This window comes from Sus scrofa, chromosome 8 (assembly GCF_000003025.6).
Source record: "Sus scrofa isolate TJ Tabasco breed Duroc chromosome 8, Sscrofa11.1, whole genome shotgun sequence".
In the NCBI taxonomy this organism is placed as follows: domain Eukaryota; kingdom Metazoa; phylum Chordata; class Mammalia; order Artiodactyla; family Suidae; genus Sus; species Sus scrofa.
The window spans coordinates 118,625,794-118,649,839 of NC_010450.4; the positions used below are offsets into that span (position 1 = coordinate 118,625,794).

At 40.3% G+C, this 24,046-nt stretch overlaps 1 protein-coding gene across 3 annotated transcripts in view; it reads left to right on the forward strand.

Moving 5' to 3' along the window:
• Positions 1-24,046, forward strand: part of SLC39A8 (solute carrier family 39 member 8) — a 73,264-nt gene that overhangs the window by 20,942 nt on the left and 28,276 nt on the right. For all 3 annotated transcript variants that reach the window (XM_021101718.1, XM_021101717.1, XM_013979001.2), the window contains exons 3-6: positions 8,303-8,465; positions 14,690-14,859; positions 18,080-18,202; positions 18,688-18,855. In XM_021101718.1, the coding sequence (XP_020957377.1) occupies positions 8,303-8,465; positions 14,690-14,859; positions 18,080-18,202; positions 18,688-18,855 (624 nt within the window). The remainder of the gene's footprint in view (positions 1-8,302; positions 8,466-14,689; positions 14,860-18,079; positions 18,203-18,687; positions 18,856-24,046) is intronic.

The following is a 24,046-nucleotide window of genomic DNA, read 5'->3' on the forward strand; positions in this document are numbered from 1 at the left end:
TGGAACCATGTCTCCTTCTCAGCACCTACTAGCATATCTGGCCCAGAGAAATGTGATCCATCTGTGTTTGGTGAATGAACAAATGAATGAGAGTGAGGGAGAAGTGGAACTAGCTTCTATGAGAGCAGAACAGATGAAGATTTTGCATGGATTTTTAATCCACCTCTTACCTGTGACATCTCTTCAAAGAACAGGAGACTGTCATTCACCTGGGGTGGGGGAGGGGGAGGGATAGGTTACATGGCTTTCATCACAGCTGTAAACATGGCTAATTCCAGAAGATTAGCTGTAGTGCTTACTGCAAAGCAACAGCTGTGGCAAAACAGAGCGGGGTGGAGAAATCACTAAAAGAAAGTCGATGAGGTTTTTTAAGGCTTGGATTCTAACCCCAGTTATAACTCTGGCTCCCTCTGGGACTTTGTGTGGCTTGGTTACTTGACTAGACGACATTTCATTCTAATTTTGATCAGCACTGAGTCTAAGTGCATGGCACAACCCGCTCTCTTCCTGCCTTTACCTCCACTGCCGTCAACACCCAGCCATACCTAGCAGTGTCCTCATTCGGAGTATGAGCTGCTTGGCCTCCTTGGAATCACAGTCTGTGCAAAACAGAATCTGAAACCATCTCTAGGGTGACTTTTGAGCTAGATGATATTTCATTTGTGGTGTGATGTGAAAGCTTAGGCTTAATGTGTACAGGATCAGATGGTTCTGCTGCTTTGTATTATTTAGTGAAATGCCATTTGACAGCCAAATAGAGGAGACAGCCCATGTCCTGGGAAAAGGAAGGAGGATGGAGAGGCTTATCTTTTTGTTTTCGCACACGTTCCGGATGTAGCATTCATTTGCTAGATTTACAAATGTCTTTTAAATAATTACTTTCTATATCAATCGGGACTCTATCATTTATAAATAAAAGAAACAAGTGAAACTGGCTTCTGTTATAAAGGAAATTCATTGGCTCGGGTAATTAAGAGTCAAAGGGCAGCATCAGCTTTAGGCACAGCTGTATCCAGGTGATTGGTGCTGGTATTGGGTACCTGCCTTTCTCTGCTTACTAGTTTACCTTCTTTCATATGGTGGAAGAGTGGCCTAAGGGGCCCATAGACTCCTAGCAGCCCTGATGAAGAAGATTTCTTTGATAGCGCCATGAGAGAGTGGACAGGTCTAGGTCTGGTGTTCCCTGGTCACCCCCAGTAAATCGCCTTGAGGGAGGCTCCTGTCACAAACTGGTGGTCTGTTACTGGATGATGGTGAAAGAATCTTAGGCAGGCAAAAATGATGAGCATTCACTACATTTTATTGGCCTAGATTCTTTATTCTTTCTTTCTTCTTCTTCTTCGTCTTCTTTTTTTTTTTTCTTTTTAGGGCCCTGCCTGGGACTTATGGAAGTTCCCAAGCTAGGGGTGGAATCAGAGCTGCAGCTGCCGGCCTACCCCACAGCAACAAGTGGTGTGAGCCATATCTGCAACCTATGCTGCAGCTTGCAGCAACACCAGATCCTAAACCCACTGAGCGAGGCCAGGGATTCAACCAACCCACATCCTCATGGATACTAGCTGGGTTCTAAACCCACTGAGCCACAGTGTGAACTCCCTGGCCTGGACTGTTTACATTTTGGGCTTATCTTGCTTTGTCGTAGTCTCTGGATTCCCTTCCTGCTTTTGCATAAATCATGTATGGCTTCCCAAAGCTTTTCTCTTCTTTCTTTGCTCTCTCTGCTGATGAGCTCCTCCACTCCTCGTCTGCTGATATCTCCTTACAGAAGACAGCTACCTCTTCATCTCTGGCCTCTACCTTTCTCCGAGAAAGCTCACTCATCCCTTCCATCTGATGTCCCACAAGCAGGCATCATAGCTCTCAATGCCTAAAACCAGATTTGCCACCATCCTCCCCAGTGCGTCTCTTTTCCTAGGTTCTCTGATCCCACCCGTAGCAACATCCTCTTTCTGCTTTCCCAGTGCTCTAACCTCAGACCTGTTTTTGCCAGTTTCCTCTGCATATTATTTCTGCTTTATATGAACTCATAGATCTTTATCATTACATCTCTCGTGAATTGATCACTTTCTGGTTTCATACATTGGAGTGTATCTGATTTATTTCTGCCGAAATTATTTAGGTTTCTCAATGGAAGGTGGGATGACTTATTTATCTTTGTACTATTTTTTTCTTGGTTGTCACCCTCCAGCTTCTCCCCACCTTCCACTTCTCCCATCAATATTAGACCTCGAATTTCATGATGCAGTAAATACTCGTTGAATGAAAGAAAGAATTTATGTGACATGTAGTATAATTGCATGGTTATTATGCTTGGCACTGTCAAGAAAACCAGAGCCTGACAGTAAAGTGATTAAAAACAGATTTTATTCAGGAATTAATACTGTAGGAGAAAAGGGACCTCAGTGTAGAACTGGGCTTAGCTGCGAATATGTCATGGTCAAGTGGGGATTTACAGTCAAGGAGCAGGGTGGGACCAGTGGATGGGAAATCACAAGAGGAAACATCAGGGAGGGAGGGATTTGGGTTCAACACACCCAATAGGATTCCCGTGGAAGGCCAGCCAGGGTGCTCAGATATGGAGGAATTTGATCAGATATTGAGGATATTAAGATAATATCAGATGTTAAGGACAGGGGATTTCTCTAGACTGATTTAGTAAGGTTCTTGCTAAAACTGGGCAGTGCAGGCCCTATGAGGATCAATATAAGGCCAAGGCCTAGAGGCTTAGACGAACCAGCCTGAAATTTAGTCAAGTAGAGAGGCTGGGTCATCATCTAAGACATGTGATTTCAATCTTGCCTGACTCCCTGGCAGTTATTATAAGCAGATTTCCACTGTATGAAGTGTTGAGGGAGGGACTTGCCTTAACCGTTCAATCTTTCCTGTCCTCTCTTCACACCAGCCTCCAGACTTCCCCCAAAGATGTATCTAGAAGAAAAGCAAAAAAAAAAAAAATCGAAAAAAACAAAAACCACTTCTGATTAGTGAGCACTGGTGAGGAAGATGCTCTAGGGGAAGCAGAAGAAAATGTGTGGAACTATCTGCTAAAATGATTTTGAGTATAATTTGGGGTCTTATTAAGGAGATGCACCGAAACCTTTTTTACCTCTACCACTGAAACGGACCCTAGCCAGAACACAGACTGGGACTCGAACCCAGCCCCAACACAGATTGGGACTTGAACTCATGTGCCATGACCTGAACCCAGCCCAAACCCAGACTGGGACTTGAACCCCTGGTTTTACATTAGAATTGCTCATCTTGCGTCTGGACTGACTGAGGTTCAGGTTCTTTATGCCTCCACGCAGAAGAAAATGAGTGAGAGACAAAGAGATAGGCAAAAAACAGATTTGTTAGGATAGGCTGCTTGTGAGAGATGCAAGGAAGCTCTGCCCTAAGAATCCGGTGGGCCATGGTTTTATCTTCCAAGGGGTGTAGGGGTTGGAAAGGCCCGCCTTTTCCTTTCTGGGAGTAGTAGCTCCTCCTTAGTATCCAGTAAGATGCAAGTTCAAATCAGCTGAAGGCTGGTCTTCAAACTCTTGCCCTGGGTCTGAATCTGAATGCAGGTCTCATCCCACCCCCCACCCAAGGACCAGAGGCAATTCTCACACCTCCACCAGTCAAGCAAGCCTGCTTATTCTGAGGGTTTTCCTAAACTTACAGTGGTCCCCCAGCTTTCCCCAGGTTTTCCTCTTTATCTATGATCCCCTGCCAGGACTTCTACAACCACCTGTGCCGACTCTATTCCTATCACCACCACCTGACTTTGGTACTTTCTCTGTGTAGGACCCACCTGAGATCATCTTAATGGGGAAGAGACTAACAACTAGCAGTTTAACACAACATTTAGGAAATGTCCTCAGGAAAAACTTAACCCTCTGTGCATTACCTCCTCCGCTGGCTGGAGTTTGCCTCTCCTAGGGCAAAGCTCAAAGGGTCATGGCAAACGTCAGGGTGATGCCTTTGAAAACAGCAGTGTTACAAACTAGATAGAGGAGTTCCCGTTGTAGTACAGCGGAAATGAACCCGACTAGTATCTATGAGGTTGCAAGTTCCAACCCTGACCTCGCTCCATGGGTTAAGGGGCCCGTGTTGCCGTGAGCGGTGGTGTAGGTCGCAGATGTGGCTTGGATCCTGCATTGCAGTGACTGTGGCGTGGGCCAGCAGCTGCAGCTCTGATTAGACATCTAGCCTGGGAACTTTCAGATGCTGCAGGTGTGTCCCTGAAAAGGGAAAAAAAAAAGGGAATGAAGAGCTCAGTGTGGAAACGTGAAGGAGCTAACAAAAACACAGGGGCACAGAGGCACATGCCATTCAGGTTAGTCACCCTGAGCTGTTTTGTGAGGAGCCCCGGTGGGTCATACTGGTTTCAGAGTCCACTCCTTGTTTGTTCTGGAGGAGAAGGGTTGTGTGTGAGAGGATGTTTGAACTTCTTCAGTGGTTCTACCGGTTCTGCTGTCATCCTCACTAGTCAGGCCCTGGGCGCTCATCCTGTTTGTCCCTGCTCGGGGAAGCACCGCCCTCTCTTCGACAACTGCTTTCTTTGTGTCACATTAAACTTTGTTAAGTCAAAGCCCAATAAAAATCAATATTGTTTAAATATTGTAACAGCCCGGTAGGGTGCAGTTGTGAAGCTCTTTGCATTCTACTTGCTGGCAGCTATCTGATGAAACAGTGTTTCTTAAAACGTGGCTACTTTTTACTTTTACTTCTTTTTTTTTTCTTTCTTTCTTTTTTTTTTTTTTGCCTTTTCTAGGGCCACTTCTGTGGCTTATGGAGGTTCCCAGGCTAGGGGTCTAATTGGAGCTGTGGCTGCCAGCCTATGCCAGAGCCACAGCAACGCGGGATCCGAGCCGAGTCTGCAATCTATACCACAGCTCACGGCAACGCCGGATCATTAACCCACGGAGCAAGGGCAGGGATTGAACCTGCAACCTCATGGTTCCTAGTCGGATTCGTTAACTACTGAGCCATGATGGGAACTCCCTACTTATTTTTTTTTTTTTAATTAAAATGTAGTTGATGTACAATATTATGTTCGTTTCAGGTGTCCTACCTAGTGATTTGACATTTGCAGACATTATGAAATGATCTGTTAAGTAGTAACCATCTGTCTGGATACAAAGTTATTACACTATTATTGACCATGTTCTGAGGCTGAATATTACATCTCCGTGGCTTATTTATTTTATAACTGGACGTTTGTACCTCTTAATCCTCTGCACCCATTTCACTCCCCCTCCCTCTTCTGGCAACCACTGTTTGTTGTCTGAGGGTGGATAGTTCTTTTAAACAAATCAGGCCTCCCACGGATTCAGTTTTGCCACGGTGTTCGTGTTCTGTCCTCATTCTAAAATCCTAAAGCAAGGCCCAGAGCTTTGTCTTATCTTTCTTTCTTTTTTCTTTCTCTTTTTCTTTCTTTCTTTTTTTATTTTCTTTTCTTTTTGTCTTTTTCAGGATGCACTGGTTTCATATGGAGGTTGCCAGGCTAGGGGTCCAGTTGGAGCTGCAGCTGCCAGCCTACACCACAGCTATCACAATGCCAGATCCGAGCTGCATCTGTTTCCTACACCACAGCTCATGGCAGTTCTGGACCCTTAACCCACTGAGCCAGGCCAGGAGTCAAACCTGCATCCTCAGGGATACTAGTCCAGTTCGTTATTGCTGAGCCCCGATGGGAACTTGCTCTTTCTACTTTTCTTTTTGTTCTTTCTGCACACATCTCAAGACTCTCAGTATTGATTGTATATTCCTTTGACTGCATTTTTTTCCTAACCATATGTAGGAGCTTGTCTTTAATGATGTACAGTGAGAAGTCTGGACACCCTTGCAGATAGTGACTTTAGAACACTTGATTGTCATTTATAGCAAAAAAAAAAAAAAAAAAAAAAAAGAGCTTTGCATTGTGTTCAGTATGCATATGCATGGTTTGTATAGAATGTAACTGCAGCAAAAGTTTGACTAAGCAATATTCACCCTCATTACATGTGATACACTCTGCAGTTTCTGTTATATTGCTTTATTTTTAATTATCTACAAAATGCTGACTTGTAAGTGGATTTCCTGATCCACTAATGGCTCACAATTAGAGTCCGAAAAGAACTGTTTAATAGTCATCAGGTTTTAGGAAGTCTTAGATTGTTAATTCTGAGAAGACTTTGCAAATTATCTATGGGCAGCTTCCCCTTTTCCTCCGGTTTTGTGCTTGGAGGAACTTGAAGTCCAAGGGCTTAAGGCTTCCTTGTAGAGAAACAGTGCTGCTTTGTGTTTAAAACTTCTACACCTACTTCTTCCTGGCATCATGCAGTGGAGCAGCTGGGCCACATGGACTCTGGAATTTTTGAGCCTCGAAATTATGCTCCTGGGTGTCTTCACATGAATAAGCTATAGCCACTTTCTCTTCCCCAATTGGCTCTCTGGCTATTTTCTTCCTCTGTTAGTTTATTATACCCCACCCTTGGCCTGAGGGAAGACTGCTAACAGGGCATTGAGTGTACCCTCTCCTCTTCTTGGGCTGGCACACAGCTATCATTGTCATGAATCCAAAGGAGAGCTTGGGTTCAATAAAGAACAGCCTTAGGCACATACTTAGACATTTAAAAAATGATATCTCAGTGTGCATTTTCTTTAAGGTGGTTGGAGTCAGCTTTTGACAACACCATACATTTCGGTTTATTTGATGTTTTTTCATTTTTCCTTCCTAACTAGTAGTGATCTCTTTTTACCAAATCTTACATTTTTAATTCGATTTTTTCTGTCGTAAGGGGAGTGACAGCACTTTATAGTCCAACAATTAATGACGACTTTTGAGTTTTTAAAACCATTCATAGTGTATTTGTGACCTTGGGCTGCCATGAGAAAATACTGCAGACTGGGTGGCTGGAACAACAGAAAGTTATTTTCTCATGGACTGGAGACTTGAAAGTCCCAAGTCAAGGTGCTAGAAGGCTTGGTGGCTGGTAAGAGCTCTCTCCTTGGACTGTAAATGGCTGCTTTCTTGCTCCTCCCTTGGCAGAGAGAGAGAACAAAGAAGCTCTCTGGTGTCTCTTTTTTATGAAGCCACTAAACCAGTTGGAGCAGGGCCTCACCCTCATGACTTCATCTGACCCTAATTACCTCCTGAAAGCCTCACACAAAATATCATCACCTTGGGGGTTAGGGCTTCAATATATGAATCTGGGGAGAAGACAATCCAGTCCAAAGCACAAAGCTAAGATCTTAGTGGGATTTAACCATTGGCTGAAATTTGCGAGGAGGTGTTCTTTGCACTTATTAAAAACAGATTTTTCTGATTGTGTGAATGGGTATTTTTCACACTCTGTAATTCTTATAACATTTATTAGCAACAGTAACACATTTAATTTCTTTTATATTCTTCTTAATAATGCAAGTATCGTAATAACGCAAGTATATGTAAGAAAGTTTACAGTTAAAATATGCCCCAAAGAAAAATGATGCCTTTAAAGAGTTATTTCTATAGAGACTTTTTTTCTCATACTGATTATCTTCCCCATTAATAGTTAAATAAATTTCTAAATAACCCAAAATCATTTAAAAATCTTCATGTAATATATAAAAGCTACCCACCATCATTGAGAATAATACATAGCACAAACAAGCATTTGTTTGTTTAAGATGTATTTTAAAAGCGATTTTTATTTGGTGAAATCATTATTGCTGTGTACGATGGATGAATTTCTTAACCGTGAAACTATGAGGGAACCAGGTATGTTTGTCTATATGAAATGTGACATAGGAGTTCCCTGGTGGCTCAGTGGGTTAAAGACCTGGCATTGTCACTGCTGTGGCTCAGGTTGCTGCCGTGGCAAAGATTCGATCCCTGGCCCTAGAACTTCATTGTGTTGCAGGCGTGGTCAAAAAAGGAAGTGCAATACAGAGGAACTCCAACAACCTACGTAAAATACCTATTCAACCTAAAGAAAAACAAAGAGGGGAGTTTGAGGCTATAGAATTATCTTAAAGCACTTTGTATGAATTGGTCCACTGTTAATATTTTTAAAGTCCTTGGAAACCCCCATGCTGGTTCTTTATATTTTGGCTGCTATAGGTAGACTGTTGATCAAGAGGTTTGTGGGTTTTTTGTTTTTTAAATTTTTCTAGTTTCTGGGTTTAAAGAGCTGTTGCCTGCTTTACTATTGTAGAGAGCTGTACATTTTTGCAGTGAGCTTTAGTGTAAGAGTTAGTATTGTGCATCTAGAGGAAATATTTACTACAGTATCTTTGCAGTGTGGGCTTTCACTGTGCTGACACATACCAGCTTACTTTGTTTCTTCTGTTTCAGTGTTTATCAGCTGAAGAGATCTTTTCCCTCCATGGCTTTTCAAATGCGACGCAGATAACCAGCTCAAACTTCTCTGTCATCTGTCCAGCAGTCTTACAGCAACTGAACTTTCACCCTTGCAAGGATCGGCCCAAGCACAAAACAAAACCGAGTCTTTCAGAGGGTATGTTGCAAGCTTTTTCTCCTGTTTGTTTGAAAAGTCTGTAGGGTAGTCTGAAATGAAATTAGGATGTTCTTTTTTTTCTGCTTTATGGCTCTTCATTAATCTACATAGAATCCCTTTGTAATAAATATTTATATTCTGGAAATATTCAAAGTGAGCATAAGTAGACCTTTAAATAAAGCTTCAGAAGTTATGCTCTTTTATTTACGGAGTCAAAATATTTCTTGGTACCAGTTGAAAATTTTATAAAATTCTGTTCTTGATTTTAAACAATGTATGTTTTATGCTGTGTATAGTGGATGGTGCATTCACTAGTTGGGTCATAATTGATCCACTTCTATTATCCTGTACTTATCAAAAATTTTAAAAACTTGTCAATTTATCTGTCTTTTTCAGTTAAGGGATAAGAAATCTAGGGTGTAGTTTTAGATTAAATCTTAAGTTACTGAGTTATCACTGCTTTAATTTTCATAAATGAAAGAAAATGCCAGTGACTATGTTAAGTGCCTATCATGGTGTTGCTGTAGATAAACTGTGTTAAAAAATCCGCTGTAAGGAAGTTTTAAAGTATAAGAAAATAAATGTGTTCTTATCATATCATTTACATACATAATTAAGCATGTAGAAGACTTCTTTCACAAATGAGATCAGCCAGTTGTTGAGGGGCTGTTTGCTAGCTCTGTATAATTTCTTGGTATTTCCAAATTCTTAGCTGCTCCACATGGATAATTTAATGCTCATTTTTCCTATTCCCTTATGTCCTGTGTATTAAGGATTCTATAGTGAACAAGAAGACAAATTTCCTGTCATCTTAGGGCTTACAGTGCAGTGGAGAAAAGAAATAAGCACTTACACAAACCAGCAAATAAATAATTTCAGAGTGATAAGTGCTATGAAGAAAATCAAGGAGGTAAAGGACAGAGGGAGATGGTGGGTGAGTGTGATTTTAGATGGGTCGAGGGAGGCCTGTCTGATGAGATTGCATTTGAACAGAGTCCTGACGGAGCCATGGCTGGAGGTCCTGTGCGGGACAGCATTCTTGGTCCAGGGACCGGCCAGCTTGAGGATGAGCTTGGCCTGTGTAAGGAACGGAGAAAGTGTGTGTGTCTGGAGCACAGTGAGCAGAAAGGAGAGCAGACGGAGATGATGTTTTGGGGGCAGCCAGGGGCCAGATAGGGAGGATGTGCAGGTGCAGTAAATTGACTGAATTTTATTCTGAATGTGGTTTGAAGACCCCGTAGGGTTCTAAACAGAGGAGTGACGTGATTTTATTGGGCTCTGTACAAGATGATTCTACCTTCGATTTGAAGATAAATTTTAATGGGGCAGAAGGTGAAGCAAGAAGCTGGGGTGGGTGGGGGGCTGTTGCTGGGGTTGGCGCCCAGCCTAATAGGGGCTTGGTCTAAGGTGGGAGAGGAGAAGCTGGGTGATGTGATCAGATTCAGGGTGGGTTTTGGAGACTGTGTTAGCATGGTTCGCCTCTGCACTAGATGCACGGAAGGAAAGACGAATGAAGGGTTTAAGCCAGAGAAAGCAGGTAGATGGTTGCACCGTATCCTGAGATGTATGGGCCTGGGGAGGGGCACTTTGTTATGGAGGAAGTGAGCGGCGGGACCAGGAGTCTAGTTTTTGACTTGGCTAGTGCGAAGCATTGATGTAGACCCACGAGGGGGAGGTGGCCAGTGGGCAGTGCTGCACACACACCAGGAGTTCAGAGAATAGGTCGAATAGGCTGGAGAGGTGTCATCTTACGGATGGCATTTTGAGCCACTGGTCTGGGTGAGCACACCTAGGGTGAATATAGTGAATATATAAACAGAGGAAAGCTTGAGAAGAAAAGGGAAGCTTCCACAGAGGAAGCGTCTATTTTACTAACTTTTGGATTCCTTTGTGTATCTACAAACACTTCAATCTCAGTGTGTATGAATAACGGGAATAGCAATAGTGACAAAGATGATGATAATATCTAATTCTTATGTATTCCTTACTGTAACAGGTACTTTTCCAAGTCCTTTCGTGTGTTAACCGAGTTAATCTTTGCACCACTATAATGATGGAGTAGCTATTCTCATTTTTCAGCCAAAGAAACTGAGATGCAGAGAGTTTGAAGTTATTTGCTCAGGATTACACAGCCTGTAAGTGGGAGAGCCACGTTCATGCCCAGACTGTCTCAGCTTTAGACCCTGTGTGCTCTTTTGTATTCTATATTTACATATACAAAGAACAGAGGTTTCCAACCATAATTTATCAGTATAATTAGTGATTTTGTAGCAAGAATTTAATATGCAAACAAATTTTTTTCTAGGGTATGTACTAAAAGGGGCTATGTTTCTATTTCAACACATCTGTTTAATACAGTTTATACTTTACATTCCGAAATAGATTCAGCAAATGCTTTTTATACTAACATTTACTGATAGTATAATATAGTAAAAATCATAGATTCTGAAGTCAGCCTACCTGGGCTCAAATCCCAGCTCTGTAACTTTCCAGCTAAGTTGAGTGCTTTATATCTTTTTGGCTCATTTTGCTCATCTAAAATAATACTTTTCTCATAGGGTTGCTATAAGTATTAAATAGCTTAATGTTTGTAAAGCATTTAGAGTATTATTTGGCACACAGGTACTATATGTATATTTCTGTTTAATAAAATATATCTAATATGTACATAATTCTGGGGATGGGGGGTGAGGCTTCAGGAAAAGGAAATTCTCTACTCTGTGCAGGTTAATTACTGATAATTCAAAAGTGTTTTAACCCCAATTCCTAGGTTACTCTCTCAGGAACCAGGGAGTAGGAACAGGGAAGTGGGAAGCAGGAAGTGGAAGATTTCTAGGGTCAACACTACGAAGCCACAAAATGGAAAAATCAGCACTTTTAAATTACAAGATCAGGAAGGCACCGAATATTTGGATGCAGGATCCAGAGAGAAATGCCTCTTGGAGTACACATTATCTTGGGAATTGAAATAAAGCTGGAATGTCTGGCATGGAGTAAGGGTTATAGAAAAGTTTCTGGAGAATTAAGGAAACTAACAGAGTACTCATTACTAATCTAAGATGTTTAATTTGACAGCATATTGTCTTTACCTGGTGTGGTATCTTAATTGTTTTCTTTTAGTGCAGCTGTGTGATCTTGTCACCTCCTTTTGTGTCTTTGTGCCTCAATAGAGATAATATTAGTACTTTCCTTACAGAATATTTGGGGGTAACAAAGGAATTAATACATGCAGGTATCTAGAACAGTGCCTGGCCTAGAGTAGGAAGAATATATCTCTGCACTTGTTTGTTTTTTTTGTTTGTTTGTTTTTGTTTTGGTTTTTTGCCTTTTCTAGGGCTGCTCCAGCGGCATATGGAGGTTCCCAGGCTAGGGGTCTAATCGGAGCTATAGCCACCAGCCTATGCCAGAGCCCCAGCAACACAGGATCCAGGCTGCATCTGTGACCTACACCACAGCTCACGGCAACGCCGGATCCTTAACCCACTGAGCGAGGCCAGGGATCGAACCTGCAACCTCATGGTTCCTAGTCGGATTCGTTCACCACTGCGCCACGACAGGAACTCCATGTCTTCACTCTTCCTTGTATATGTGCTCATAGGTTCTCTCCATTCCCTGGCCTCTGTGCAAGCCTATTTTTTTTCCTACAAAGAAATGACTTTTTTAAATAATGAAATGCACTGGATTCTTGATATAACAGTTCACTTAATATAGAGTCAATTTTGAGCTCATTCAAGGGAACGAAAAACCAAATAAAAGCAAGCCAGAGGAGTCATGATGCAAGGATTTTATGAACACATATGCTCTGACATTTCAGTGGGCAGATAAACGAGTCTCACTTATCTGAGACCTCACATCTTGTGATTTTGAAATTGCCTTTCAGGTGCTTTATAAACTCATATTGATGAGTGCAATACACTGATGGTAAATTAAATTCTCCAGGAGATTAATTACATTTTAGCAATGAGTTAATTGTCCAAAGTTGCCTTATTATTATTATTATTTTTGAGATCACAGGATATCGTTCAGCTCAAATAGCAGATAAGAATGATAGAATTTTACTTGAAGCAGCATTGACAATCACATTGTCCAACTCTCTAATACCACTGATGACCTAAGACTCTACTCCAGAGAGGTTAAATGGCTTTCTCTAGCTATAATACCTGAGGTGGAATGAGAGTCCAGGGCTCCTGGTTTGTCATCCTTTCATCGTTCAGCAGTGAGCCAAATGAACTAAAATTTAAGTGATATCTACCTAGTAACTAAAAAAGTAATAATAACATTTATTTCTTGAACACATTATGTTCCAGGATTTGCATTGACTGCTTTTATTTTATCTTTGAAAAAACTCTATGAAATAGGAGAATTAAATGAGTTTCAGAAGGCGAAGGTCTTAGAAGAACGTTAACACATTATGGGCATTCAATTAATGTTAGCAATTGTTACTAATATTCCTTGAAATTTTATTAAAATCCTTCAGCATTCACTAAGAAACAGAAAGAAAGGTGATCTTTTCTGAATGAGATCAGTAGAGGGAGTCCTGGGGGTCTATGGGAGGTCCAAGGAATATTTTTATACTAATTCATTCTTTGGTGCTCAAGTTGAGCAGATGAATGGATTTTTTTTTTCCTTGAATAATGTCCTCACAATACAAGAAGGGGAAACTGTGATGTGCCTGGAGCCTGATGGAACTCCCACAGTTCCCCAAGCGGTTCTGATTATATATACAATAGTAAGGAAAGTTGAAAGACTGAATAAGCAGGAGACTTGGTATTTTTTTTGACAGAGTTCTGGGTTACATCTTAAAATATGGTGTTCATTCATTCATTCATTCAGGATTGTATGCTATTTGCTGCGCAATTCTAGGCAGTGAGTGTGAGTAAAACACAGCCCCCCCCCCCCGCCCTGTGCTTGAAAGTCTATAGTTTGTATTATGTAGGCAAATATATAAGTGATAAAATGATGGTATCACACAAGAAATGGTTTGGGTTTGAAGGTCCAAAACCTTCAAACAAAGAGCTCTGGGAAACTGGGGCATTTTATGTATTTATTTATTTTGGCTGTACCCATGGTACTGGAAGTTCCTGGGCCAGGGATCGAACCCACACCGCAGCAGTGACCCGAGCTGCTGCAGTGACAACTTGGGATCCTTAACCTGCTGCACCACAGTGGGAACTCCCTCTGGGCGTTTTAAAGAAGTGACAACGCAGAGGCAGCTCTCTAATCTTTCATCTTGTCCCTTGTCCTCAGTGAGTGGGCCCACAAGCAAAGCCAGTGTTGCATGGTTCCAGAGACCAGTTTGTATTTCAGCTGCATAACCATCTGCCGCTGTTCTGTTCTCACAGTCTGTGTCACTCACATTCCCATTTTGTCTTCAAACTGAGCCCTCTAGGATAACTTGGGGACATTGAGGCTCACAAAGTACAGGTCACACACGTTATTGGCTATGGAGCTTGGGATGCCATTCATTCATTTTATTCTAAGTAACATTCATCAAGCGCCTGTTGGGTATTAGGCTCTGGGGGCAGAGAGATGAAGAGTGCACTGCCTCCTTTTGTCATCAAGGTCTCCACTATATGGGATGCTTTTCCCTTCATCTGAGCCCAGCAGGGTGAGTTGTGCAATGCATTCACCCTCTCCACTGCCCTGTCCTGCCTTCCTGAGTGCTCACTGCACTGGGGCTCCTTGGAGGCCCCACTGGGGGGCTGAGGTGCCGCCTCCCCACAGGAGGTACTGTCCACAGGCGCCTGCAGACAACAATTATGACCAGCTCAGTGTCGGCCAATGTGACCTTGAAGCTAACCACCCCCACCCATCTCCACCCCTGCCCTCCACTGGTCAGTCCCCCACCTTCTCCCTGAAACTCATTGTGTCCCTCTTATTCCTCTGAAAGGCTGGGTTTTAAATGAGGCTTTGAGCCATAGATGAAACTAGGTAGCTTGGAACCTGTGGGCCTGAAATGATCGCTCTTCTAGATGTTCTTCAAATTCCCTGCAAGCTATGAAAGTCTGTAAGCCCTTATTGATGACTTAGGACCATTGGAAGCATAGGCAGTGTTGCTATTAATATTTATATTCTCATTTTTTATGCAATTTTAATTAAGAAGATTTTGTTGTTTTAGAGAAGATACCTGTTTCAAGCTTTGAAAGCAGGCTGAATGGACAACACGACTTCATTTGGCCCCTTTGCTCTGATTAATTTGTGCTTTTTTTCCCTCTGGTCTGCAGTTTGGGGATACGGCTTCCTGTCAGTGACAGTTATTAATCTGGCATCTCTCCTCGGATTGATTTTGACTCCATTGATAAAGAAATCTTATTTCCCTAAGATTTTGACCTATTTCGTGGGGCTGGCTATTGGGACTCTCTTTTCCAATGCCATTTTCCAACTTATTCCAGAGGTAAGGAGGTTGGCTGTTTGTTTTGGTGAATAATTGTATCTTTTAAGATGTTTCAGCATTTGGTATCTTTTAAGCCTCCATAATTCTCACAGCATTTTATGGTCTGGTTTATAGTGTTTTGGATACGAGAAAAGCTGAATCACAGCAAATGTCCCAAGCTGCAGGGGAAGTCAGGGTCAGAGAGAAAATGAATACTCTGGGAGGCCAGCCGCCAGGACGTGCTCAGACAGCTCTGGGACACCTGGGAGGGCCTTAAAACGCTCTACTGTCTCACATTTGGCAAATTGAATTTTTCTGCACCCTTTTATTATTTATTTATTTGTCTCAGAAGCATGCGCAGTGCCAAGTTGACTGAAGACGTACAGAGAATTCCTTCCTTTATTTATTACAGCTATAGAAGACGAGAGGATACATTAGAACATGGTTGACCACCCTTTCCATTTGTTTTTTTTTGTTTGTTTTGTTTTGTTTTTTTGACTGTGGAAATAATTGATTGAGGGCTGATAAATAAATAACAGCTTTTTTCCTTTGATAAAATGTCTAATGATCTGCCATGGACTAGAGCGTGCTAGTCAATTAATCGACACATAATGTATATGTTTTATTTCAAGTCTGTAAGGAGGAGGGACAGAGGAAGAAGACTAAGGGAGAGGAAAAGAGACAGGAAGGAGGAAGGGACATTAATGGGAACGAGCCACAAAGGGGAGCTGGAGAAATCTCTACACACAAGGACTCTATCCCTGCTGGAGGGGCAAGCCCCAAACAAAGAGAAAATAGTATTTCAGGGATTACTACCTTGAGCTCCTAAGTTCTCGAACGTTCTAACTAAAGCGCCTTTTAGCTTTCACAGCTATAAATGCAAGTGAGACTATAACCTCTAAAAGTCATAGTTTTATTGTTATTGTTCTTATATCTAGAAAGGACATCTTCCTCAAACTCTCAATTGTATAGATGAAAAAATTAAAATCCAAGGGGATTAAATGACTTGATTACAGTCATATAATCAGCTAGTAACTAAGTTAGGGTGACAATTCAAATTGTCTGATAGAAATTATATGTAATAATATATGTATAGTATAGGTTATAATATATAAATCAACTCATCTGATTTGTGGGTCAAATTAAATTAAAAAAACTGATATTGAATGTGGATGGAGGATTGTACATTTAAGAATTTGAGGTTTTCTATTTTATTGAAAATGTAATAATACCTAAAAATGTCTATTAGGAAAATAAGAAACTTCTTCAGTGAAACTTAAAGATGTTCTTTTGCCTTACTGTGATAATTAGGGGATTGTGGATGTGATCAGAGAATTACATAAACACTAAGGAATCTGTCTTTTTAATAATCCTCCCAATTTACAGTTTCTGGGCAAAATTATTTCCCTTTTGTTATTTCATTTTATTTTCATAACCCCTATGTTAGATGTGAGATGTGTAGAGTAGGTATCTTTATGCCATTTTTGTGCTGCATAAATAGATGAGAAATGAAGACGTGGCCTGAGGTCTCCCCAGAGACTGCTGTAGAACGAGAATCCAGGCATCCTCTATTCTAGACTGCTGTTCAGAGGGGAGATTTACAATGTGTGAAGTGGTATAAAGCTGTGACTTTTCGCATATTACACTCTTTTCCTATTTTATTTATTTAAGTTTGTGTTTCTTGTCTGCTAAGAACATCTTGACTCTATAATTTCCAACTCCAGCTCTTGCCCCGTGTCCTTTAAACAGTGAATTGTTTCCTTCTCATTGTGTGTGTGTGCGAGCCTGGTATTTTAAGTCTTTTCTTCTTTTCTTGGGCTTAATCCTTGAATCATTTATCTCTTTAGGACTTATTGGGATCCTCTAAAGTCAAGAGGATCTCTTATGGGAAAACAGGGATCCAAGTGACCTGCCGTACTAGCTTAAAAAATTTGACCCTGAGGAGTTCCTGCTGTGGCGCAATGGGATTGGCAGTGTCTCTGGAGCCCCAGGACTCAAGTTCAATCTCAGCAGCACAGGGGGTTAAGGATCTGGCGTTGCCACAGCTTCAGCTTAGGTCACAACTGAGGTTTGGATCTGATCCCTGGCCCAGGAACTCCGTATGCCATGGAACAGCCAAAAATAAAATAAAATAATAAATAAAAATTTAAAAAATAATTGAAAAAATTTCGCTCTGAATCTGATGGGCAAATATATGACTTTTAGAGAAAGTGGATAATCAATGTCATTTATCTTTATTACTTATATCTAATGTTATACATACAGGAATCAGTGCTACTTTTTTACTACTAAAAGTTCCATTTTTCAAGGCACATTTTCCTGAAGATGTTTTAGCTAGGAAACCATGAGATACTCCAGGGGCTTTATTTAATAAGACTTCCTCTGGTTATAAGACTCCTATGCCATCTCTTATAGTTTGATTACTCAAATTTCAGAGTTTTTGTTTTGTGATTTTGGCAGGTAAATTCCCAATATTACCTAGATGTGAAGAATGGACTTAGAATTTTGGTGAAAATTATATACTGAATCAGATTACCTGAATTGCCATTTATTTATTTATTTATTTTGCTTTTTCTGTTGTACATTAAATTTTTTTTTGTATTAAGGTATAGTTGATTTACAGTGTTCCTTCAATTCTGTTGTACAGCAAAGTGACCTAGCCATACATATATTTACATTCCTTTTTTTTTGTACTATTTTACATCATATTCTAACCCAAAAGATTGGACATAGTTCCCTGTGCTATACAGTAGGACCCCACTGCTTATCCATTCTAAATGTAATAGTTTGTATCTATCAACCCCAAGCCCCCCATTCATCTCACTCCCTCCCCTCTCCCCTCTGGCAACCCCAAGTCTGCTCTCCATGTCTGTGATCTGTTTCTGTCTTGTAGATAGGATTATTTGTGCCGTATTTTAGATTCTGCATGTAAGTGATATCATATGGTATTTGTCTTTCCCTTTCTGACTTCACTTAATAAATCTTTAGTTGCATCCATGTTGCTGGGAATGGCATTATTTCATTCTTTTTTATGACTGAGTAGTATTCCATTGTATATATATATATATGTATCACATCTTCTTAATCCATTCATCTAATGATAGACATTTAGGCTGTTTCCATGTCTTGGCTATTGTGAATATTGCTGCAGTGAACATAGGGGAGCATGTATCTTTTTGAATAAATGTTTTGTCTGGATATATGCGCAAGAAGTGAATTGCCTTTTTTTCTTCTCTCTTAGGCATTTGGATTCAATCCCAAAGTTGACAACTATGTTGAAAAGGCAGTTGCTGTGTTTGGTGGATTTTACATATTTTTCTTTGTAGAAAGAATGCTTAAGATGTTATTAAAGACATATGGTCAGGTAAATGGACTTTATTTAAAATGTTTGATGTTTACCTAGTAAAGCTACTTTATATAGGCAAAAAAAGGCAAGCCTTATTCCTATGGTTACTTGAACAGTTCAGCTGTTAGACATGAATGTGAGGAGAAAGAAAGTCTATATGTCGATAAGTATAAGAGGAACACTTGATTCTTATTGCAGAGTTGGAGTAAATACTAACAATTTAATGTCCAGTAACAGATACACATAATCTGTATTCCACTCATATTCATCAACATAAGAAGATCTATGAACCCTAACATGAAAAAACAGAAAGAGCAGAATCTAACAAAGGAGGATACATTTAAAGGGAGAGAAATTTTATAAATCTAAAATGATCATGCTGCATATAAAATAGACATACATTTTTTCTCTTATAAATAATCATTAACATTTCTATTTTTTTGCCTGTAGGAACCATGTTTGTTTCCTCTTATAACTTTTTCCTCCCATATTTTTCCATGTAGAATGGTCATACCCACTTTGGAAATGATGACTTTGGTCCTTCTCAGGAAAAAACTCATCAACCTAAAACGTTACCTGCCATCAATGGTGTGACATGTTATGCAAACCCGGCTGTCACAGAGCCTAATGGACACATCCATTTTGATAACGTCAGTGTGGTGTCTTTACAGGTATTGTAATTCTCTTTACCTCCTCCTTTATATTATGTGAAGACTGCTGCGCCTACAGCTAAGTCAGTGTTTTGCTCATTTAAATGTGTCAGATTTACTCCTGTATATGTGGGGTAAACAGAATGCTAAGTCTGTTTCTTTTTTCCACCTTTCTTCCATCTATTTACAGTAAACACATGACTTAAGTAAGAAGTTCTTGGTTAGCGGGCCAGAGGCTTCACTGCTTTTTAAGATCATTTAACTGTGTAAGAGTCACTTAGATTTATACGATAGCATGCACCAAAATTAATTTAGAGGGTTTCTCTTCTTTTGCAATTCGTTTAAGATTCCAAACCAAAGAATCCATTTAGCTTTTGAAACTGAAGAAAAAAGATTTGTAAGCTATTAAAATTGTGTTCATTAATTAATTGATTTAGAATTCATATTTCCATTTTCTAAATTATGTTAATAGGTATCATTTCTTGTGCAAGCATTATATGCTAGGTAATATGATTTGCTTTTTACTACAGAGATTAAAAGTAAGGATTATTTTCTACATATTAGAACTATTTGAGAATCAAACCCAAATTATGTCTGCAAAAGGAGAATTTATTGGAAAGGTCGTGGACTCTCTAATGGAATGGCCAAGCTACAGGAAGATCAGGAACCCAGGAACCATTAGAATCATCAGGACTCCCTCTTTGCATCTTCGAGTCATTCTTTTCTTTTACTGTAGACTGGCTCCTTCTTAAATGGGAAACATAGCCACTAGCAACTCCTGGCATTTAGGGGCCATGCCCAACATGTGGAAGTTCCTGGGATAGGGCTCGAACCTGTTGCACCACAGCAGTGATCTGAGCCACAGCAGTGACAGCTCCAGATCCTTAACCCACTGTGTTACAAGGGAACTCCCAAATGTATGTTTCATAATTTCATCTACTAGAAGGAAATTTGACCTGCCTCTTTCAGTCCTAAATCCAAGATTTCTGGCAAGTGTCCCCCTGGTCCAGCTTGAATTAGATGGCCACTTATAGACTAATCTAAGTTAGAAGATTGGGCCCTTTGTATGGCCTCAAGGGCACATGGATGCAATAGAAGAGTGATTATTAAAAAGGGATCCTGGGATGATAGTGTCATTGGTGCCCACATAATTCTCATTTGACAGATTAAGAGAGTGGAAGTTTAGATATTAAATAAACTCTTAGGGGTCACTTAGGTTATAAATGACAGATCTCTAAGCCACAACATTAAGCACAAAATATAAAAGAGGACAATTAAAAGTAAAATCAAAAGGAATTCAGTTAAGAAAAAAAAGTGGAAAAAAGATAGCTGGAGGAGGTTGTTAGTGCAAGGATCTTGAATGTCCTTCTGGAAAGAAAACACGATTGATCCTATACTATACTTCTTCCCATCTGATTAAGGAAAATCTCAAGTGTGTTTGAAGAGGCAGTTGTGTATTAGCACTAAGCTAAAGGAGGAAATTATTTCATGCAAAGCAATGAATGATACTTTCAGGCGAGATTTTGCATAGAATATGGAAATGTTCAAATAGATAATTTCCTATAATAATTATAGGTAACCTTTATTAAATGTTCAAGGGCTATACCCAGAACTTTAGGAAAATGATCACATTTGATCTTCATAATAGCCTAGAAGACAAGCACTTCTATAATTAGGAGACAGTGACTTAGAGGTTAAATAAACTCAAGGACACACAGTTTCTAATGGTGAAGCTTGGATCAAGACGGAGGCTGTCTGATGCTGAAGCCTGCATTCTTACATACCTTGCTGAGTGGCCTTCTTCCTATCACTGCTCTACTAGAGTCAAGATGATAGCCTTAAGTCTTAACTTAATAAGCATTAATTTCTGTAGGGGGAAGAAGATAGTTTGACCCAAGGGCACTGCTTTCTGAGGACAAATAAAATTGAACTGCTCAAAAGTTTGACTTTAAAGCTTTACGGCTCCTGGTCCATGATTCATTATGGCCAGAAGATTGTTTGCAGTAAATACAAACACTCTGACAAAGTGAGGTCCTAGGCATGATCCTCTTTTGTATAATTTAGAGCTATCCATCAAAAGGCCATTCTTTCCCTACTTCTGGTAGTTGTGCTAACGTGTGGGCTTTCATTCATTTATTCAATAAGCATTTATTGAGCACCCGTTCACTGTTCTAAGCACTGGGGATTATGAAGCAAACAAATTCTGGTGGAGTTTATAGTTTATTCAGCAGAAATAGGCAATATAGAGAAGAGTAAAACAAGAACTATTAGGTAGCATTAATGATTTTGGTGGAAGTAAAAATCATAGCGATGTGGCAGGGACATATGAGGACTTTTGTGACTGATCAGGAAAGGTCCCGTAAGAGGTCAAGAGAATTGGATAATGAGAAAGAAGAGCCAACCATGCCAGTATCTGAGCAAAGAATGTTCCAGAAGCTTTCAGACTAATGAAAGGGCCCCCTACAAGGGAACCGGACTCTAAGTGGCATTGGACTTCCTGGCATCAATGCTAGAGGCCAGTGGCACAATTCCTTCAATGTCCTGAATAGAAGCAATGGTGGAATTGTAAACCCGAGTGGACCACCAGTCTAGGAGAGGACAGAATGAAGCGAGGAGTCCGGCATATGCTGTTAGGATGGGAAGTCCATTGGAAGCAGAGAAGGTGTGTGCCAGGATGAGAGCCATGCACCAGGCCTTGACATGGACCGCATAAATTGTCACGACACTAATGTCCTAGGGGGAGTGTTTTCTGGCGTTTGGGTTGTAGGCATCATTTCTAGTGAAGAGAGATTTAAACAAATGAAGCAACATGTTTTATTTTCCATTTTCTCTTCTCATTGCATTCAAAAAATGGAAAGAAAGGAAATTTTAAAATATCATCAGGGTCCAGATGTTGCTTTAAGAGACAGGAGATAGAAAAATATGAATGATACTGATTTTAATAGTAAACTTAGAATATTTTCTAATATTTTATATGATAAGAATAGATGTCACCTAGGTGACCCCATTACAATGATTGAATGTAATGTGTAAAATTCATGGTTCATTTTGGAGTCCAGGTATTGCCCTAAGAGTTTTTTTTTGACAATTCCTGTTTTTATTGCTTCAGCACATTGAAGTTTTTTTTTTTTTTCAAATTGAAGAAGAAACCACCTACAAGTGAGTTAAGAAAAGTAGTTTAATTTGACATTAATATCAAAAGAACACAGATTATATGACAATTTGTATTACAACAGCATACTTCTTGGTTTTTCTGAAATACAGGAAGCACAAAAGAAATGTTATAGAATAATTAAAATGCATGACTTAGAGATGTCTTTATTAATATTCATCCAGACAATTTTGGTTCATCACAGAATACTCAGAAATGCAATGGTGCTCAAGTTTAGTTGCCTTTGGTATTTTGTCTATATTCAGTCATATTAAAACTACAGTTTTACATGAATTTTTAAAATTTTTGTGGCCGCAGAAGCATGTTTATCACAGGAGGAGGATAGAAGATATTTTCCTTAACAGTCTGTTAGCTTGATTATAACTTAAATATTTAGACAAATGGTGTGAAACTTCCTTTATACATTTGCTCCAGACTCAGTAAACGTGAGCATCACAACCCTCTCGTGTGTGTGTGTGTGTGTGTGTGTGGCTGTGGGCATGTAGGAGCATTTATGTTTAGGGGGAAAGATAGGGGTGACAGAGGAATACTAAGGAAAAAAGGGGAGCAGAGGATTCCATTTCTCCAGTTATTGCCACTAAGTAACATTTCCCATCTCATCTGTGACACTTGCTCTGTTCCTGTCTCTCTGGCTACTGCACAGACCCGGGGAGGTCATTTCAGTACCTCTGCAGTCTGCTGGGGCTTTTCCTCCTGAGTCCACAGCTCTGGAAGGACTGTGTTTAAGAGATGTCGATTCCTCCGGAACGCCGGGTACTTTGGGGAGTATTAGCTGTTCAAGTCCACTAGAGGGCCCATCTAGCTCATCTGTCCAGTAGTCCATAATCAGTCTTTTTCTAAATGAAACCACCCTTGGTTTCATTTAAGAACAGATGCTATTAAATATAAAGTGATATGAGCCACTTATTCTTCCTAAAGGAAGATAAATTAATATCAGCCACTTTTACAAGCTGACTATTGTGAATTTCATATTTAAATCGAAGTGCAGTGGAGTGGCATTTAGCTGCAAAGTATGGTGATATTAGGAAGACTTTGTCAATAACTGATCAGAAGTGGTACTCTGCAGATATAAAGATAGCATTTTTGAGTTGGGTCTCCATGAGACCCCAACAGATTTTAAACACACTTCATTCATCCAGGTATTGAGCATCTACTGTGCACTTGGCATTATTCTAAGTACTCAGTGGGGTAGACAAACTTTCTGCCCTTCCATAATATAACTGAAATATTATATAATATATAGACATATTATACACAAAAGTAGAAAGTATCTTTTAAGTACAAAATTTAAAAACCCATGACAAATCAGAAGCTCTGTATGTATATGTGTGGGGGGGGCTTACCTACTGCTCTTCTCTCCTTTGTGGCTGGTTTGTCTCCATTCTTGCCTGGAGATGTGTATTTCTGGTTGCCTGTATTGGGAAGTAGGGTGGGAGAGGAAGGGGTCTGGGGCACTGTGCATGTCTGACTTGATGCCCTGGTCTTTAATACCTTACTTCACTCCAGCCTCCAGTTTGCTTTGTGCTCTTGGTTCAATTTCTGCAAAGGATAAATCTCTGGTCATCATTTGGGGTGGTTGCTTTGCTTTGATCTGGGGTTTTAATTGCTCCCTAAATGAATTTACAATGCATTCCCTTATTTTTTGTTCCACTCTTTCTCTGCCCACTCCAGAGTTCCTTGGTACCTCCATTCCCCAAAACTTTCTGGGGTTCTGGGCCCTGCATCACTTTGTTTCTTTTGACTTTTTCCCTCTCTGAAGTCAGAACTCATCCTCCTCTTTTTCACTTTTTTTTTTTTTTTCTTTCCTGTTTAGCCCTGCACCTGAAGCATATGGAAGTTCCCAGGCTACAGCTGCTGGCCTACATCACAGCCACAGCAATGCCAGATCCAAGCTGCATCTGCGGCTTACATCACAACTCATGGCAATGCCAGATCCTTAACCCGCTGAGCAAGGCCAGGGATCGAACCTGCATCCTCTTGGATACTAGTCGGTTTCATTCCCACTGCGCCACAATAGGAATTCTTCATCCTCCTCTTTTC